The sequence below is a fragment of the Aspergillus costaricaensis genome (assembly GCF_003184835.1).
Source record: "Aspergillus costaricaensis CBS 115574 unplaced genomic scaffold BO79scaffold_20, whole genome shotgun sequence".
Taxonomy (NCBI): Eukaryota; Fungi; Ascomycota; class Eurotiomycetes; order Eurotiales; family Aspergillaceae; genus Aspergillus; species Aspergillus costaricensis.
Genome location: NW_020291820.1, coordinates 498,645 through 514,544, shown reverse-complemented (window position 1 = coordinate 514,544; position 15,900 = coordinate 498,645). Strand labels below are relative to the sequence as shown.

At 48.8% G+C, this 15,900-nt stretch overlaps 6 protein-coding genes across 6 annotated transcripts; 3 read left to right on the top strand and 3 right to left on the bottom strand.

Annotated features, from left to right (window-relative positions):
• The first annotated feature begins 1,123 nt into the window (after positions 1-1,123).
• On the top strand, positions 1,124-2,295 carry BO79DRAFT_175378 (sulfotransferase family protein). The gene is made up of 2 exons (XM_025679794.1): positions 1,124-1,852; positions 1,930-2,295. Exons 1-2 carry the CDS (start codon positions 1,169-1,171, stop codon positions 2,176-2,178), a joined length of 933 nt encoding a protein of 310 aa, XP_025538499.1. The 5' UTR covers positions 1,124-1,168; the 3' UTR covers positions 2,179-2,295.
• Positions 2,276-5,159, bottom strand: BO79DRAFT_175375 (glycoside hydrolase family 92 protein). Its single transcript, XM_025679793.1, has 6 exons — positions 4,939-5,159; positions 4,853-4,885; positions 4,691-4,800; positions 3,812-4,638; positions 3,082-3,765; positions 2,276-3,026 (listed from the first exon to the last, which is right to left on the bottom strand). The coding sequence occupies exons 1-6, from the start codon at positions 5,075-5,077 to the stop codon at positions 2,450-2,452; spliced, it is 2,370 nt and encodes a 789-aa protein (XP_025538498.1). The 5' UTR covers positions 5,078-5,159; the 3' UTR covers positions 2,276-2,449.
• Positions 5,160-6,186: 1,027 nt separating this feature from the next.
• Positions 6,187-7,801, top strand: BO79DRAFT_268833 (alpha/beta hydrolase; the record flags this gene model as incomplete). Its single annotated transcript, XM_025687144.1, has 7 exons — positions 6,187-6,276; positions 6,337-6,554; positions 6,617-6,724; positions 6,783-6,840; positions 6,902-6,979; positions 7,047-7,375; positions 7,431-7,801. The coding sequence occupies 7 exons, from the start codon at positions 6,187-6,189 to the stop codon at positions 7,567-7,569; spliced, it is 1,020 nt and encodes a 339-aa protein (XP_025538497.1). The 3' UTR covers positions 7,570-7,801.
• On the bottom strand, positions 7,618-8,599 carry BO79DRAFT_288370 (3-ketoacyl-reductase; the record flags this gene model as incomplete). The annotated part of the gene is made up of 4 exons (XM_025688677.1): positions 7,618-7,801; positions 7,878-7,960; positions 8,027-8,227; positions 8,306-8,599. The coding sequence occupies 4 exons, from the start codon at positions 8,597-8,599 to the stop codon at positions 7,618-7,620; spliced, it is 762 nt and encodes a 253-aa protein (XP_025538496.1).
• A 374-nt stretch (positions 8,600-8,973) lies between these two features.
• Positions 8,974-11,936, bottom strand: BO79DRAFT_256264 (uncharacterized protein; the record flags this gene model as incomplete). Its single annotated transcript, XM_025686182.1, has 5 exons — positions 8,974-9,568; positions 9,622-9,951; positions 11,071-11,487; positions 11,587-11,853; positions 11,905-11,936. 5 exons carry the CDS (start codon positions 11,934-11,936, stop codon positions 8,974-8,976), a joined length of 1,641 nt encoding a protein of 546 aa, XP_025538495.1.
• Positions 11,937-13,023: 1,087 nt separating this feature from the next.
• On the top strand, positions 13,024-15,765 carry BO79DRAFT_238481 (uncharacterized protein; the record flags this gene model as incomplete). Its single annotated transcript, XM_025684819.1, has 7 exons — positions 13,024-13,074; positions 13,104-13,179; positions 13,227-13,344; positions 13,445-13,592; positions 13,677-14,173; positions 14,230-14,697; positions 14,763-15,765. The coding sequence occupies 7 exons, from the start codon at positions 13,024-13,026 to the stop codon at positions 15,652-15,654; spliced, it is 2,250 nt and encodes a 749-aa protein (XP_025538494.1). The 3' UTR covers positions 15,655-15,765.
• Positions 15,766-15,900: the final 135 nt, after the last annotated feature.

Sequence of the window (15,900 nt, the reverse complement as noted above, 5' to 3'; positions counted from 1 at the left end):
TAGCATATGTTGTTTCATAACAACGTTATGGAATCTCAAGGACTCCGGCATCATTTGGAGTTATATACCCCCCCCCTGAAAGAGTGAATCAGCTACACCACTAGTAATCTATATAGCGAATTTGATTGGGGTCAAACAAGCAGATTTGAATGAATTGAATAGAGTCCCTGCCATTCCCAGAGTCACCTGCTGTTTTCGCAGAGTCAACCATTATCAATGCGTCAGTAGTTACGCGACACAAGAGGGCTCGAGCCAGCGCAAATGTACCTTCAGCCAACGAAAATTTTCTAATCCTTTTATTTCGTTCAACATGAAAAGGACCGCGAACCAACCAAACTACTGTAGCCTGCCTGCCTAATGTATACAAGCCATTCTGCATTGATTACAAAGTAAACAGCCGTGCTCACCGTCTATCTCAGCCAGCGACCCCTTGATCTAAGCCATACCACTTCTCTGTCAATCAGGATGCAGGATGAGGCTTTAGAGGACACCACGACCAAAACTGCAGATCGTTAAGTTATATACAAATAAAAAACCTTTACACCTAAAAATACTTCATATGTAAGCATGAGTAGTGCCTGGTTTTTCTTTCTCCTCTACTAAATCTATTCATTGATTATAAATCAGCTATATTCTCCTAATAAGTTAGATCTGAAACTTACTCTCCAAGAGAAGATCAAAATGTCGGTATGATTATTTGACATATATTCTGTATAGGTTGATGAGGTTGGACCATTTCAAAGGAGACAAGCAAGTTTCGAGTCAGAATTAGTAACAGAGTATTAAAACGGAGTAATGCGATCATCTTGATTTTTATCAGCCTGACCAGCAAAAGAGCCTTACTATTAGAAAGTAGCAGGCGATAGGCTGACGATGAGACAAGAACCAAAGACATCCTTCTTTACCCCTACCCAAAAGAGCTTAGGTAACCTCGTAAGCACTAAACAACACACTCTGCCACAGGCTACAAATCACACCCTAAAGAGCTAAGCTCCACCCCAATCACAATCAAAGCCAACTGAATTCCAAATAGAGAAGCTGAGCCGAACTCCTCCATAAGCCTTGTCCTACCCTCGCAGTTGACCATATGCTCCCTAATAAAGCAGACATCACCCCACCCACCCACCCATCATCCACTCCATACCACCCCAATCAAACCACCATAACAATGAACTTCATCAAATCCTCCCTCTACAGCTACCCCCAACCTCCACCCCGAACACGCACACGCCCCCTCCGCCTCATCTGCGCAGGCCTCCCGCGCTCTGCAACAGAAAGTCTCAGCCATGCACTGCAAGAACTCAACTACAAGCCCTACCACGGCTGGACGCTGGTCTCCGAGTCCAACGGGGGCTACATCCAAGAATGGGCTAATCTCGCACGACGCAAATACGCCGGGGCCGCTGACGGCGACGTCCAAATAACGCGAGCGGAATTCGACGCTCTCTTGGGCGATCACGATGCTGTGTTGGACTCGGTGCCTGCCATGTTTGCGGCGGAGTTGATTGAGGCGTATCCGGAGGCGAAAGTGATATTGAATACTCGAAGCGATCTGGATGCGTGGCATAGAAGTATTATGAAGACGGTGGTGAGCGATATAGAAGACAGTTGGGTGGCGTGGTTTGTGAAAGTGTTTAATGCAGAGAGGTTTTGGTTGTGGGAGTTTTATTTCACGTATGGGTATTCTGGATTGTTTAGGAGCTTGAGGAAGGGGTCTGCGAAGGAGGGGATTATGAGGAATGGGAAGTGGGTTTATCGGGATCATTGTAATATGGTTAGGGGGATGATGGTGGGGGATAAGAGGAGGTTGTTGGAGTGGGAGGTTGGGGATGGGTGGGGGAGTTTGTGTGAGGTATGTTTGGTTCTAAGTATTCCTTCCCTTTTGTGTTGGGTGCCGTTTGTTGATCTGCTAATAATGGATGTGTACAGTTTCTGGGTGAGAAGGTGCCGGATATTCCATTTCCGAATGGGAATGATCCTGTTGCGTTCAGGGAACAGGTGGCTAGGATAACGGCGCCACGGATGAGGCGCGCCATGCGCAATCTGACTCTTACGGTGGTGTCGCTGAGTGTGGTGGCTGTTGTGACTGGTTTGTCATTTAAGGAGAGAGGGGTTCCTTGGAAGGCCATCAAGGGAGTCTCAGCCTCCTGGGCCACGTTGGTGAGCCTGGGAAAATGATCTAGGTTCATGTCTCCCCGGATCAGTATCTACTATGAGTCCAGTTATTGGGTGATTTATATTGGTGGGACTGTCGTCGGGAATGAAATGACTGCTCATAGCTATTGAATTGTAGATGAAGCACAGGGAATAACCTTAGGCTGGACCCAAATAAAGAGCTATTCTGGCAACATTCTCAGAATCACCCGCCTGTCCGTTCCAGGAAAGCTTGCAGAAAGCCCAAAAGACACGTTTGGTAGCCAAGGACGAGGGAGCAAGGCATCTAGGCTAATCAGTAATTGCTCATGCTCGGGGGCAAATCCTCGTCCCGAGTTCCCCAGTCACTCTCCGTAGGGCCTAGCTCAAGCTCGAGGGTCCCTCCATTAAGGAAAAAGTCATGGCTGATCCAATTCTTCGTCCATGCTTGGCCATCCCGCTTGGCGCTCTGGATATAGATCGACTGATACGTAGGGTCGAAGTTGACAGTTCGTATCGTGGCGAGCTTTCCAGTCTGCTTGTTTTGTATGCTGATCTCCTCAAAGAATGGCGGGCTAATGAGATACACTTCTTGACCATGGACGGGGAACAGACCCATCATGCTAAGAACCGCGAATGCGCCCATGGCTCCCCCATCGTCGTTGCCGGGAATACCAGAGACAGATGTGTTGAACTGGGAGGGGATATAGTAGTGCGCGCGTTGAGTCGATAGCGCGGGCCGTCCGGAGTAATGGAATTGGAATACGGTGAGGAAGGCCTGCTCGTCACCAACGTAAAGTAGACCAGAGTCATGAAGATAAGAAAGGCGGGATGTGAAGGTCTGCGGTCCACCTAATCGTGTGACCAATGCAGCCATGTCTTGTGGTACAAAGCTTCATAATTTAGTCAGTAGTTGAGCGGAGAGAGGAAAAAGTGTATGAAACTCACAATGAATAGAGCCAAGCGCTTCCCTCATAAGTCTCGTGCCCATCCGCGTTCAAGTAACAAGATGTGAAATTGAGCAATGGGCTGCAGAAGATGGGATCTTGATAGCCCCAAGTCCCGTTAGGGTACCGAGGCTGTAGGAACCCTGTGAAATTGGTATCTTTCCCTTGCAGGTAAGATTTCTGATCGTCCTTGAACATATTCTGCCAGTTGTTGGCACGTAGCATGTACGTTTCGTAGTCACTCTGATGACCCAAACGCTGGGCCATTTGTGCAATACAAAAGTCATCGTACGCATACTCAACAGTCCTCGAGATACTGCGTGTATGTAGTCCAACACCATATGGATCAAAATCGTCCGTCGGAATATAGTTGAGTGATTTCCAGCTAGTTAGTCCACCGCGACCTTCGACATTCCAGTTCGCGGGCTCTACCTCCGCATCTTTCACAACAGCTTCATACGCAGTAGCCCAATCAATATCGCTGACATTCTTCAAGAGAGCTTCAGCGAGAAGAACATCCGCATTTGACCCTCCCTGTGTATATCCCTTACATAACGACATTCGGCAGTCTGGTAAGTAGCCTTCGTGGCGGTAGATGTCCACTAGGCTTCTCATCATTCGAGATTGAGACAGCGGATCGGCTAGCGTCAGGAGCTGATGAACGCCGCGGAAGGAGTCCCATATACTGTCTAGTCGTAAGTAAGATGCGGAAAACTCCGAGGTCCACTCACCAGTAATAGCTGTCATAATACGGCTCGTCACTCTGCCAAAGTGGGTTTTCTCCTGTATAGTCCTGCGGGCTTATCATTGTACGATACATGCCGCTCCAAAATACTTGCTGTATATCGGATGAGACATTTCCCGGCTTAACAGTAAAGGCATTCAATTTGTCCCTCCATGCGTCCTCTGCCGCATTCACTGTTCCAGCGAAGTCAAAATTCGGCTGCTCCTTTTCAGCGTTCGAGCAGGCCTGTTCTACGCTGATGAAGCTCACACCTACTCTTGCCATTAGTGCTTGGTCATCTGTTGACATATTGAATCGGGCAAATGTGCCAGCAGAGAGGGTCGCGGCGGTGTTGCTCCCGTCAGATGTGAGTGATACGGTTGTCTGTCCTTGACCGGCGCGATTGTTGGACCACACACCCGTGTCTCGAACGACACCACCCTTGAAATCTACGCAAAAGTGGAGATCGTAAGTTCCGATACCAAAGCTGGGGCTGAAGGTACCATTTCCTGTCAAGCGACCCGTGGATGGATTTACTGATGCTGTTCCATTCGTGCGCGACTGTGGAAGATCCATGAGATCAACGAGAACCACAGGACTGAGCGACTCGGTCGCGTTTTCGAAGGTGAATCGATACAAAGCCGAATGATTCGTGACCGTCATCTCTGCAAATACACCACTTTGAAGCGTAATACTAAAGTAACCAGGGCGCGCTTTTGGCGAGCCTTTCGTCCAAGGTATCGCCCGATCGGCCTGTTGCCATGTACACTTGTCGAGTGCATCATTTGGACATCCCGGGTGCACAAAAATGGGGAAATTGCCCAAAGATGGCGACTGAAGGGAACAGTCAGCGTGAAACAGCATACCATTGAGCGAGATGACTCACGCCACCGGTTCCATCGTCATGCATGTGGGAGAATCCCGAGACGTATGTCGTGTCATAGGCGAAACCGGCTTGGTTTTCACCAATTGTATCTGCTACCGCTTTTGCCATTCCTAAGGACTGTCAGAGGGCATGGAGACAGTCCGGCACGTTGGGACTTCTAACCAAAGGGCAGAGTCGCCCCTGCAAATGAGTGACCTGTACCGTTATATTAGCCTGGCGAGTTGATGCTCTCAAAGGACTGTTCTTACCTCCATTGGAGGTACCTATCAGGGGATTAACGTAGTCCAGTACATCGAAGGTAGAGTTACTGCTCTCTTGCCCAGCCACAAGGCCGCAAGCTAGAAAGATTGCTGGTAGTGCTTTGTGTGCCTTTAATGACAAGAGCATTTTGGCAAGACTAGAGCTTCAATTTTGACCCTGCAGGTGCTGCAGAATCCGGAACAACCGGCCATGAAGCCTGGTATTTAACGACAGGAGCGTCGCGTGTAGTGACATTCCATTGTAACCCAAATTCCCCGCGACCTGAGGTCATGAAAGCCCACCCCTCTCTTGTGCGCAGCGTGACTGTATGAGGGGTAGAAGAGAGGAAATTATCATCACTGCCGAGGCCAATCATAGCATCACGTTTCGTTTGACACCCCACTGATACTGGCAGAATTGCTTTAGCTGCAGCGATTGACACGGTCTGATTCCTGATCGGGAACAGTAGCCAGCTACTGCGTGTAACGCTCCATCGGAGTAGTGTGTTGGCCAGTCCCTGCAAGGGATGAAATGATCCGAGAGCCGAAATGCGGAGAGCCGACGATCCCCTGTCATAATGTTCCATCCGCAGTGAAGAGTATTCTAATCGTGGACTGAATCGGTACACGCTGTCTCATCAGAACTGCAGCAGAAGAAGAACCACATAATTATGGCATCTGTTGCCTAGTACTGACCTTTCAACCTTTCGTACCATTTGACAAGACTTCTGGCGGAGAGCCCTAGCCAGAATTTCCACCCCGATTGAGTTCTGTATGTAAGCCGTCTGAAGATGAAACTGAGAGTCAAGTCGCATTCATTGCACCTTCGGCGAAGACATTGTCTTGACATGATTAAGCATATTTGTAGTAATTCAAGACATTGGAAAGACGCATGTGGGGGGGTACCAAGCATAGAATTTCGAGAGGATTGGTTGAAGTGAGCTCAGTACTTCTCAATTCCCTCATATGAGTCTGAAAGGTATCTGATGCGTGAATTTGCAGGAGAACGCATTCAAATAAATGTAGCTTTCACAAAGTGGTCGTTGTGAATGTCTGGTCACATGCCCGCATCCTGGTGCCATCTGCTATGCATCATGCGATAGTCATTATGATGACATTATATGCAGCTTATAAGAAGCGAGAACAAGCGAATGCACTGAGTCCTTACTCTTCCGCTAGAATGTGGACGGTCGCCCTTTCGCAGAATTTTCTCAATCTCGAACATACTCCAGGCTGACCCAGTGCTAGCAGACAGCCATGAGTCGAGAGCAGATTCCCAGTGCCAGCACAGGCCAGTGGCTATCGCAAAGGGATACCTTTGCCATAGAGAATTTGGAATGGGAAGAGGTAAGCTAGTTGCAATTTCCCCCTACTGGCATAGTAATTGAATGCTGATTTCAAAGCCAGTTTTATCGCAATAACAGAAGCAAGGTTCCACATCTGACTGGCTCAGTACAGCAGTATCGTCAAACAATGCGCGAAGCCAAAATGCGTGCACAACAACATGAATCGCCAATAGTTGAAGGACTTAAAGTTTATGATCTGACTACAGACTCTCCGTCGAGCTTGAAATTGAGAATATACAAGCTACTATCGCCTGGAGCAAATGGGGCCGTCATGATCTAGTATGTATTTGTTTAGATCTTATGCTTCGGAACGGTCTAACAGTGTTGTGTCGGACGTGAAGCTTCCATGGAGGCGGCTGGGCACTGGGAGACCTAGAAGGAGAAGACAATATCTGTCGCGTTCTATGTGTGCAAGCCATGCTAAATGTGGTCAGCGTTGACTATCGCCTGTAAGTGACCCATTGCTTCCAGAGGCTTCGCTAACCATTGAACGATGGGATCATGAAGTGCACCAGAGAATCCGCATCCAGCACCTATTCAAGAAGCGATCACAGCACTTCGTTGGGTAAATCATATCCCACTCAGTCACACTATACTAGATATAGCTAATAGCTTATCTTTGATAGTTATTCCAAAACAATCTGACCCATGGCTTCGATACGAGTAATGTTTACGTTGGGGGGACTAGTGCTGGGGCAAACTTGGTATGAACTTTCTGATAATTGATTGAATGATGCTCTTAATAATATAAATGGAATCCCTCTAACCTAGGCTGCTGTACTGTGCCAATTATCTCGGAGCTTGGGAGTCGAAATCCGGGGTCAGCTCCTTCGGTCTCCAGTCTTATGCTCTAGTGAGCTGCATTACCAGAGAATGGGACTGAAAAGTATGGAACAATTCGTTGATACACCAATCCTCGATCAGCGCTCAATGAAGCAATTCCTCGAGTGGTATCAGCCTTATGACCGGGGAGATCCTACGGTATCTCCACTATTGTCCCGGGATCTGGGTGGATCTCCGCCATCTTTTATCATGATATGTGGCCGTGACCCGCTCCGCGATGAGGCCCTAGCCTATGCGGACAAACTTGAAGAAAGGGGGTACATTAGCTCTTCTAAAATGTGCGCTTTCAATTACCACTGACTACATGTCTAGCACACCAGTTCGGGTTGCTGTCTACCCGGGAATGCCCCATGCGTTCTGGATATTCCCCGAACTGACCACAACGAGGACTGCTACCCAGGACATGATAAATGGTGCCAGATGGCTTATTTCTGAGGTTCGCAGTACATAATAACAAAGCCACCGAGTGTTCCATAATGTCTGTAGTTCAATATCTCAATCACAATGATCTTCCCCCATCTACCGGCAATTCCACCCCGGTGATGAACGCCGCCTCATCACTTGCCAGAAAAGCAGTGGCATTGGCAACGTCTTCCGGAGTGGCAAATCGTCCCAGAGGGATGCTAGACAGAATGTTGCTTCTATTCTCTGGTGTGTCTATTCCACCAAGAATTAGAGGCATCCTGGCCATGTATTAGCACCGATACAAGGTAGTTAGGGCGTCTATCACTAGAGCGGATAATCAAAACAGATACTCACATTCCAGTTTCGCCTGCAGCGGGACACACAGTATTGAGACGAATGTTATCCTTCGCAAACTCTGCAGCCAGGCTCTTGGTAGCCTGTGCCCAATAAATCGTAAGACTTTCTACGATGAAAGCGAAAGGGAAGGAAAGGAACAGACATACCGCACTCACACCCCCTTTCGTGGCGGAGTACCAAGCGTACTTCGGCCGAGGGCGAATAGAGCTCATACTTGAGATATTCACGAAAACGCCCCCACCCTGCTCTTGAAAGTAGGGAGCAATAGTCTTGGTCGAGTGATAGATACTCTTAACGTTGACTTTATACATGCGGTCCAGCATATCCTCGGATGTCTCAAGAGATGGCTGTTATGCTATCAGTCAACGTCATAAAAACCAATAAAAGCATTAAAATGAAGTAAGAAAAGTAAAAATTCTGTATACCTGAACTTCATGAACAATCCCAGCATTATTAACCACGATGTCAATCTTCCCATACTTCTCAAGTGCCACTTCACGCACTACCTCCCAATCAGACTCACTCGATACATCTCCTCGAAGAAAGATAGCACGTCCTGGTGGCTCATTATTCTGCACTCGGAACCCTTCTAGCTTATTGATATCGACAATGATCACGTTCGCGCCCTCGAGAATGAATTTATGCACGATTCCTTCCCCGAATCCAGAACCTCCGCCGGTCACAATAGCGGTCTTGTTTTGCAATCTGCCCTGGCCCATTTTACTGTCAGTAGTGTGTAGTAGTCAGTCTTGTATGGCAGGAGGATAATGCACTGTTATGTTTCTGGTGGCTTGCCCCACCCGCCGGCTTGTTTTGGGCATTAACAGATGCGGGGACAGCAGCTGTGCCCCGTGATCAGAGTCATTGTTTCTATTAAAGCGGCACTGCATTAGTTGAATTGTTATGTGTTCTCCTTTCTATTCCCTGTCATCGAACGATCATGAAATTTTGGGGAAATTCTCTGTAGGCCTTTCTGGGGTGTATGTATGGGTTACAGCTCACAGACCTTTTAGTTATCCTTTTTTAGAAATACGGCAACCTGAAGCTTTGTGGCTAAAAGAACGACAGAGTCTTAAAGGATATTGTACTTGCACTAATCAAACTGACGATCAAAGCACTGCGGAACAATCCACTCGACAATGTTAGAAGCTGGTATGACCACTTTCGGTCGGTTATCATTGTCCTTCGGGTGCTTAATAGGTTCAACTCCCGAGCCAGGCAGCGTGACAACAGTTTGCGCGTGATCCTCCATCGCACCCCAATCCCACCAGTCCAGTGTTTCCCCTGTGAATTGGTATCGAAGCTGCTGGCCAGGTCGGGCGTCTTCAGGCTCACAATCTCCATCCGCATCGAAAGACCAGGAATCTGACCAGGATTCCCCAGGGAAGAGCGTGGCGAATCGACCTTCTTCATTTTCTGCCACGTTGAGCTGTCTGTCAAGATTATCCCAAAAGACATGTAGTGACTGATGGATTATGCATGTCTTCCATTTCGGTTCAGTAGACTGATCTGGGAAGACACGGCGATAGACGCTGAAGGATCTAAGTGGGCTGAATGCCCAGGTGTGGAACGTGATGGGGTCGGATGAGGGACCGTGGTAGGTGACCTTGATAGACATATTCAAGCGCTCAGATTGAGGCCTTGTTGGGCTACAGCTCAGCTGAAGACTCATAACTGGTGCGCCGGGACTGTTCAATTTTTAGCTCACAAGCCTCTTCTCTATCGGGGTTGTAGGGCTTACACTCTTTCGCTTGGATCAATTGGCGGTGGCGTCGGAGGTGAGGGGATATGAGGGCGCCGCCCTTCTTGCACAGTAAAGGTGCAGTGTGCACCACCCGGAACCAAGATAGGGGGCCATTTTGGTTCAGTTCCCACCTTCTGCTGCGGCGTACCCCAATCCCAGTATGGAATCTCTTTGCCCGTCCAGAGAATGGTATAAGTGCGTCCCGGTTCTAGGAGCTTGATCCAGGTATCAGGTATCCCCGTTCGCACATTTATCGTACTGCGATCCCGATTCTTTTTGGCTTCTTCAACATAGTACGATGCCGGTTCATTGGGGAATTGATGAACACTTTGGTAATGATGGTGAATAGCTCGAGTATTTCTCAATGCCGATCCTCTCGACTTTGCTGCTTTCTGGACTATGAGACAATAAAACAAATTCTTCCTTACTGGGATCTATGAAAGGTGACCATCGCAGCCAGAAGCATTGATTGTTTAAGACTCTGCGCAAAGCGATTGTGAACGATTGGGTTGGTTCATCCTCTGTCCAAAGTGTCGGACTGCTATTTACTAGCTCCAGGACCAACGGTGGGGTATCGGGCCTAGGCAGAATATTTCGTAACGGATTCTTTCAAGATAGTCGTGCTGAACTTACTGCCGATGGTCTTCCTTCCATCTGATATACCTATCCATGTGGAAACAGTTGGGGAAATCGGTTGCCGGGAGTGGGGGTAACAGAAAGTCGAGAAAGTATGGGGTGGAGATCAAGGGTCTTGTAAAGCAATGTACTAAGTACCAACTGATGATTTTCAGGAATTGGCTAACTGAAATAAGTCAAAGTAGGATGCGGGTCAGTTGCTAGCCTACTCCCAGCTCATCTTCCTCCGTTTACCACTAACTGTCCACTAACTATCCACTAACCGATTACTCACCAACCAAGTGACTCAGTTTCGTGGATGTATTTATCATGCATTAGCGTAATCAGGTAACAAAGTGAGAGTTCTTGAATGTGATTCTAAAGAGCCATATCACGGGTTCGTAGACACTGTCAGTCCTAAATTATTGAATAGCTTCCTGATCATGTCTCGCAAGGGCTCCAGGGCTTGTACCTTGACCATTCGGGAATATATGCATTGGAATCGAAAGAACATCCCAGAGTGAATATATGGCACGAGTTAATGAACTCTATCAGAACTAATTATCTTTTGATTGTTCTTCTCACTTGTTCAGATAAACATTGGAGAGACTCTCTCAAAACCACTCAACACGTAAAGGAGGAAGGTCTATCTAAGCTTGTTCCTCAAACACATCCCTCGTTCCTTGTAGAAGCGGATCCGTTTCTCCCCGTCTTACGGTCACTCCCTTCCCACCCACTCTCCTTCTCCCTACTAGCCCCAAGACAGCCAAACCCCCCTGGACTAAAGCAAATATCCCGGTACCTCCGGCCGGCCAGCCTACCCGTACATACCAAATAATGGACCGGAACGGCGTTAGGATATCGACCCCATCCGGGAGTTTTACTCGAAACACCCACGACACAGTTAACATTGCCAATACTACCCCTCGGAGAGCGCAGTCCCGCACTCTCACCACATCGAAATTCAACGGGAGCGAGCGGATTTGGACAGCCTGAGGAATAATCGAGCTGATGCTAACAAGTGTGAATATGGTATTGAGGAAAAAGAGATGAAACCCCATAAATATGGCCACGCCGAAATTAAGTTGACGTTCACCCGGTTCGTGGAAAATGGAGGGGAAGAGAGCGTCGGTGAAAAGTGGGACGACGGAGATCAGGGTGAACGCCGTGTACAGGACGGCGACTAGGATGCGTACCTGACTGGCGTAGGGAGAGTGGGGAGGGGGATAGGTAAGACATAGAATGAAGCTTGGGCCATTTTTAGTTAGTATTTATACGGGACGGTATTCCGTTCGGTTTGGCGGAGCGCGGACCGTGGAAAAGAGAGGCTAGTAGCAGTAATCTTACAAGAGCAAGAGCAGCACCCAATCGACACCTAGCTGCAACAGATTCAGCCAATCTCCCACTGTTCTCGGATCATGGACGAAAAAGGCTGGCGCATCGGCGCCGGCGATGGTGCAGTTGACGATTGCGGAGAAACCGACGGTAAACCGTTCGGTGGCACTAAGGAGATTCAAAAATGTGTAGATGAGGGACAGGCCGGTGCTCCTCTTTTGAATCCAGATGCGCAAGAGTTGGGGTAAGAACACCGTGATCTCCAGGGCGAGGAAGACTCTGTTTGGAGACTCAGCAGGGTTGCATTTACCCGCGGGGTCTCATACTTACACGCGGAGCCAGTTAGGGCAGGAAAGGGTCATTTTCTGGTGTTCTCTCCACCTTTCCTTCCATGGGCGAAGTCAATGATTAGCTTTTGGGATGGAAAGCTCATGAGAGAATTTGGAGCATTTAAATAGAGGGAAACCGTGAGTCAATAAGAAAGACCGCTGGGGAAGAAAGGGGGACATGTCGGAATTTGGGGCAGGGAGGGGAAGTCTCTCTAGTCTCTACTATCAGGGCGAGTAGGAAGCCCGTCAATGCACCGCTAGAGCCCGCCACAGTAGCATGTAACCGGCCATGCCTCCTGTCAGTAGGGCGAGAGCCGCCACACCATGCATGTTCCAATCCTTACTAGTAACAAACCGACTAACATTTGGGTAAGCAAACACTAGGATAATGGTAAAATTGCATGGTGTATTTGTACTTCCCTCAAAGCGTCTTCTTGGCCTTCGTTCTGGAATCTGACCTCAATTGCGGCAGACAGTACTCGCGGTGGTTTTTGTACAGTTCAAAACCTTATAAGATGTCTGCACCTCCTTGGTTATACACCAAAATTCCAGGATACGACAGGAATTGGATGTGGAGAGGAGATGATACCTGGTATCAACGTTGGCTTCGGATCTGGTCTGTAGCCTGACCAATTTGGGTTTATCAATTGGAATGATTATGGAGGGTCACACTATATCGGTGTCCTCTGGATAACAGGGCCTATAGTCCTATCATTACAGGTAGGGCTACTTTCAATTACGTTGAGCATATGCCTCATGATAGATGCCGTGATGGGACAACTGCAAATGCGGCATCGCAATTACAGACTGAGTTCTTGTCCAATGAGGTATCCCAGGACCGCCTCTTCTTCACCACCCTGCTGGCTAGCAATGAGTGTAGTATACATAACCAGAATAGTAATGTCGGGGAACTAGCGACTAAGGAAAACGAAGGCACTGGTAATGGTACCCTTTCGAAGAGAGAGATTGAGAAGGAACAGACCCTAAAGATGTGTAGTAGGTAGGAGGGTCAGACAATTTTTGAACCAGTGCGACCAAGTAAGTCACAGCAATTGTATATTGGGTTTTATCCGACTAATCATCCTCATTTACCTGAAAAGAGTGTCACGGATGCTGGCAAATGTTGGGACGTTTCGGCTACAGCCGGCCAGAAGTACCGGCTCGGATAGCGGTGCCGACATTTCTCCGAGCGAATCCCAGGCCCGATCCCGGTGTGCCAAGCTCGGCGACGACGAAAGCTCCCTCGTTCAGCCATTTGAAACTAGATATCTCGATTGTACTTTGCATTCTACATAAGTGTATGAACTGCGAGGTCTGTTTGAGCTACTCCCCTCATTAGGATGAGTAGTATTGTCTGCTTTGCCCCCAAGAACAGCCTTGACTCCTTGTTTGACGTCACAGCAAGCGTACACCATGCCGGGAGTTCCATCAAACAAGGCATGTGAGCGATGTAAGAAGCGTCATCTGAAGGTTAGAATCGCATGTTACAATTTACTTGCTGCATCAGTCTGACCATCTCAGTGTGATGAGACACGCCCCAGCTGCCAGCGTTGCACCAATGCTGGAGTTGAATGTCCTGGATATGTACAAACTCGCAAGTTTATCGATCAGGGTGCCTCTGTTCGGCGTCGATATGCGCCATATCAGCAGGATAACCCCCGACGGGATCCTTCACATAGTCCCAATAAAGTGAGTACATGCACGAGGGTATAACTACCCGTTCTCGTGTCCGCCCGTAAACATCGGTAGTCAACTGCTGCTCACACCGGTTAGGTGACGCGAGAAAGTCCACCAAATATTGGAAGAGCTACAATCAGAAGCAATGCTGCTAATGATCAAATACACACGCGTGTAGCTGCAACAGCTGTAGCCGATCAGCCAGCCGACGCTAGTCAAACCTTTTTTGGTTCGCCTATAGCCGAATCAAGACGTCAAAACCAGTTACAAGCGGAAAGTCAGCATAGCCCAAACGCTGGCGCTGGTGCTGCTGCAGTGGCTGAACAGCCATTGTCGGAGATGCATAGTCGTGCCGCTCAAGTGGCTCACACTCATAGTAACCCCTTTGACGATAGACTTCATCCCCACGGGGATGCACCCATGACTTATCACGAAGAGCATGCAACAGCCGATTATCAATCACCAGCTCATGACAGCCAATCCGTCCAAAGTGATAAAGAGGATTTTCATGAGGTGGTATCGGAGTTAATGACAGACTCTGAGCACGAGATATCCTTTCTTATACGCCATTACTCGCAAAATATCGCTCCATGGTTCGTAACGCCCAACACTGTAATCAGTTTGCGTTCTAACATAATCATGGTGTTAGGCTGGACCTCTCCGATAGTAGAAGGTTCTTTACAACATACGTTCCCATACGAGCGATAGATTATCCTTACGTGAGATACTCGATCGGCGCCTTAGCAGCAATACATCTGGGCCAGATGAAGGGCGCGACATGTCCGGAAAACGTTGGCATGTTTACTAGCCCAGCAGCCATGGAGACGTATCCTAACGCGCCAGAAGTGGACTGGTATCTCAAGGCGGCAAACTACTACTATATGTCAATCGCGCGCATGAACTCAAGCATGCCAGAATCTTTTGCGACTCTGTCCAGTTCCGCTGTCCTGGAAGGCCCCGTCGAAATCGTGAAAACCTGGCTGCACCGCCATGCAGAGACTACTCCTCCCTCTGCAAGAGACGACACGTTTTGGAGGAAAGCAGAGGCCTTGCTAGCCACAGCAACCATGCTCACCATGTATAAACTCATAAGCAAACCCGGAGAGGAATGGAATCGGTAATTAGCCCCAACCCCTTACCCTACACCACCACACCCTATGTCTAACCCACATACAAACACAGATACCTCACCGGCGTCAACTCCTTATTCGAATCCCTCCTCCACCTCAACAGCAACTCCTCTGACCCCATAAAATTCACCCACGGCATTAACGCCTCGTTCTGGAACTTCGCTCGACAAGACTACCTAGCCTCCTACTTCAACCGCCTTCCCACCTACCTCGACCCAACCAACCTCCCGCTCTGGCGCGCAGCCGGCCTCACCTTCACCGAAACCGGCGAAATCGACCCCACAAGCAGCACCTCCTTCTCCACCCCAGAAGACTTCGCCTCCAACAGCCTCACCTACCTCCTATCCAAGTTGACCAACTTCCTTGCCCACCTCCGAACATCCCAACTAGACCAACTCATCACTCAACCATCACCACCTCCAACCAGAACAACCCCAACCACACCCCCAACATCTACCTCCACCTCCCCCTCGACAACCTGGCTCAACCTCTCCGTCTCCTTCCAATCCTGGGTCGACCGCATGCCCGAAACATTCCGCCCGTGTTTACGGCTGCACACTCCCCGTCCCGAAGTCTACTACTCTCTCCCATCCTGTGCCTCGACCATGCAACAATACCATTTCGGTAGGCTAGCACTATGTCTCAATCGTCCCGCGGACGTGATTACAAGTCCCACGACCGCGTTCGACCGACTCCAGGGGTACAGGGAGGTCACGAAGGAGGTCGATTATAGATGTAAGGAGATTGTGGGAATTGCGGCGGCGAGGCCCCAGAGTTGCGCGCGGATTTATATGCCGGCTTTGCTGTTCGCTGCGGGACAGTGTCTTGAGAAGCAGGAGGAGAGGCAGGTTGTGGAGGAGTTGTTGTGTGGGATTGGGGCGGATTTGGGATGGGAGACGGATTCGGAGATCCAGAGGTTGAAGGGGTTGTGGGAGGAGAGGTAGATTGGTAGTCTTAGTTACTTTGTGTTGGTTGTGAGGGTGTATTTATAGCGAGTTGGGTGGGTAGTGTAGCGGATGCGTTTGGTTTGTGTATATTTGATTCGTGAATCCTGGAAATAGTTTAGTGCCGATACGGCACTTAGGAAGAGCCGAAGCTGAAGCTGAATCACTAACTTCGGAGATAGAGTATATGATTGGATGAAAGGTACAGCCAGTCATATAATAGTATTATTATGGTTGTACCATCCA

What these genes read in the sequence shown, in the direction of transcription:
- BO79DRAFT_175375 (XM_025679793.1), bottom strand. Translation starts at nt 5,077, where the DNA reads ATGCTCTTGTCATTAAAGGCACACAAAGCACTACCAGCAATCTTTCTA. An exon ending in TATTATGACAGCTATTACTG is followed by an intron (nt 3,766 to 3,811) that starts GTGAGTGGACCT and finishes ACGACTAGACAG; the next exon opens with TATATGGGACTCCTTCCGCG. An exon ending in AGCGCTTGGCTCTATTCATT is followed by an intron (nt 3,027 to 3,081) that starts GTGAGTTTCATA and finishes TAAATTATGAAG; the next exon opens with CTTTGTACCACAAGACATGG.
- BO79DRAFT_175378 (XM_025679794.1), top strand. Translation starts at nt 1,169, where the DNA reads ATGAACTTCATCAAATCCTCCCTCTACAGCTACCCCCAACCTCCACCC. An exon ending in GGTGGGGGAGTTTGTGTGAG is followed by an intron (nt 1,853 to 1,929) that starts GTATGTTTGGTT and finishes GGATGTGTACAG; the next exon opens with TTTCTGGGTGAGAAGGTGCC.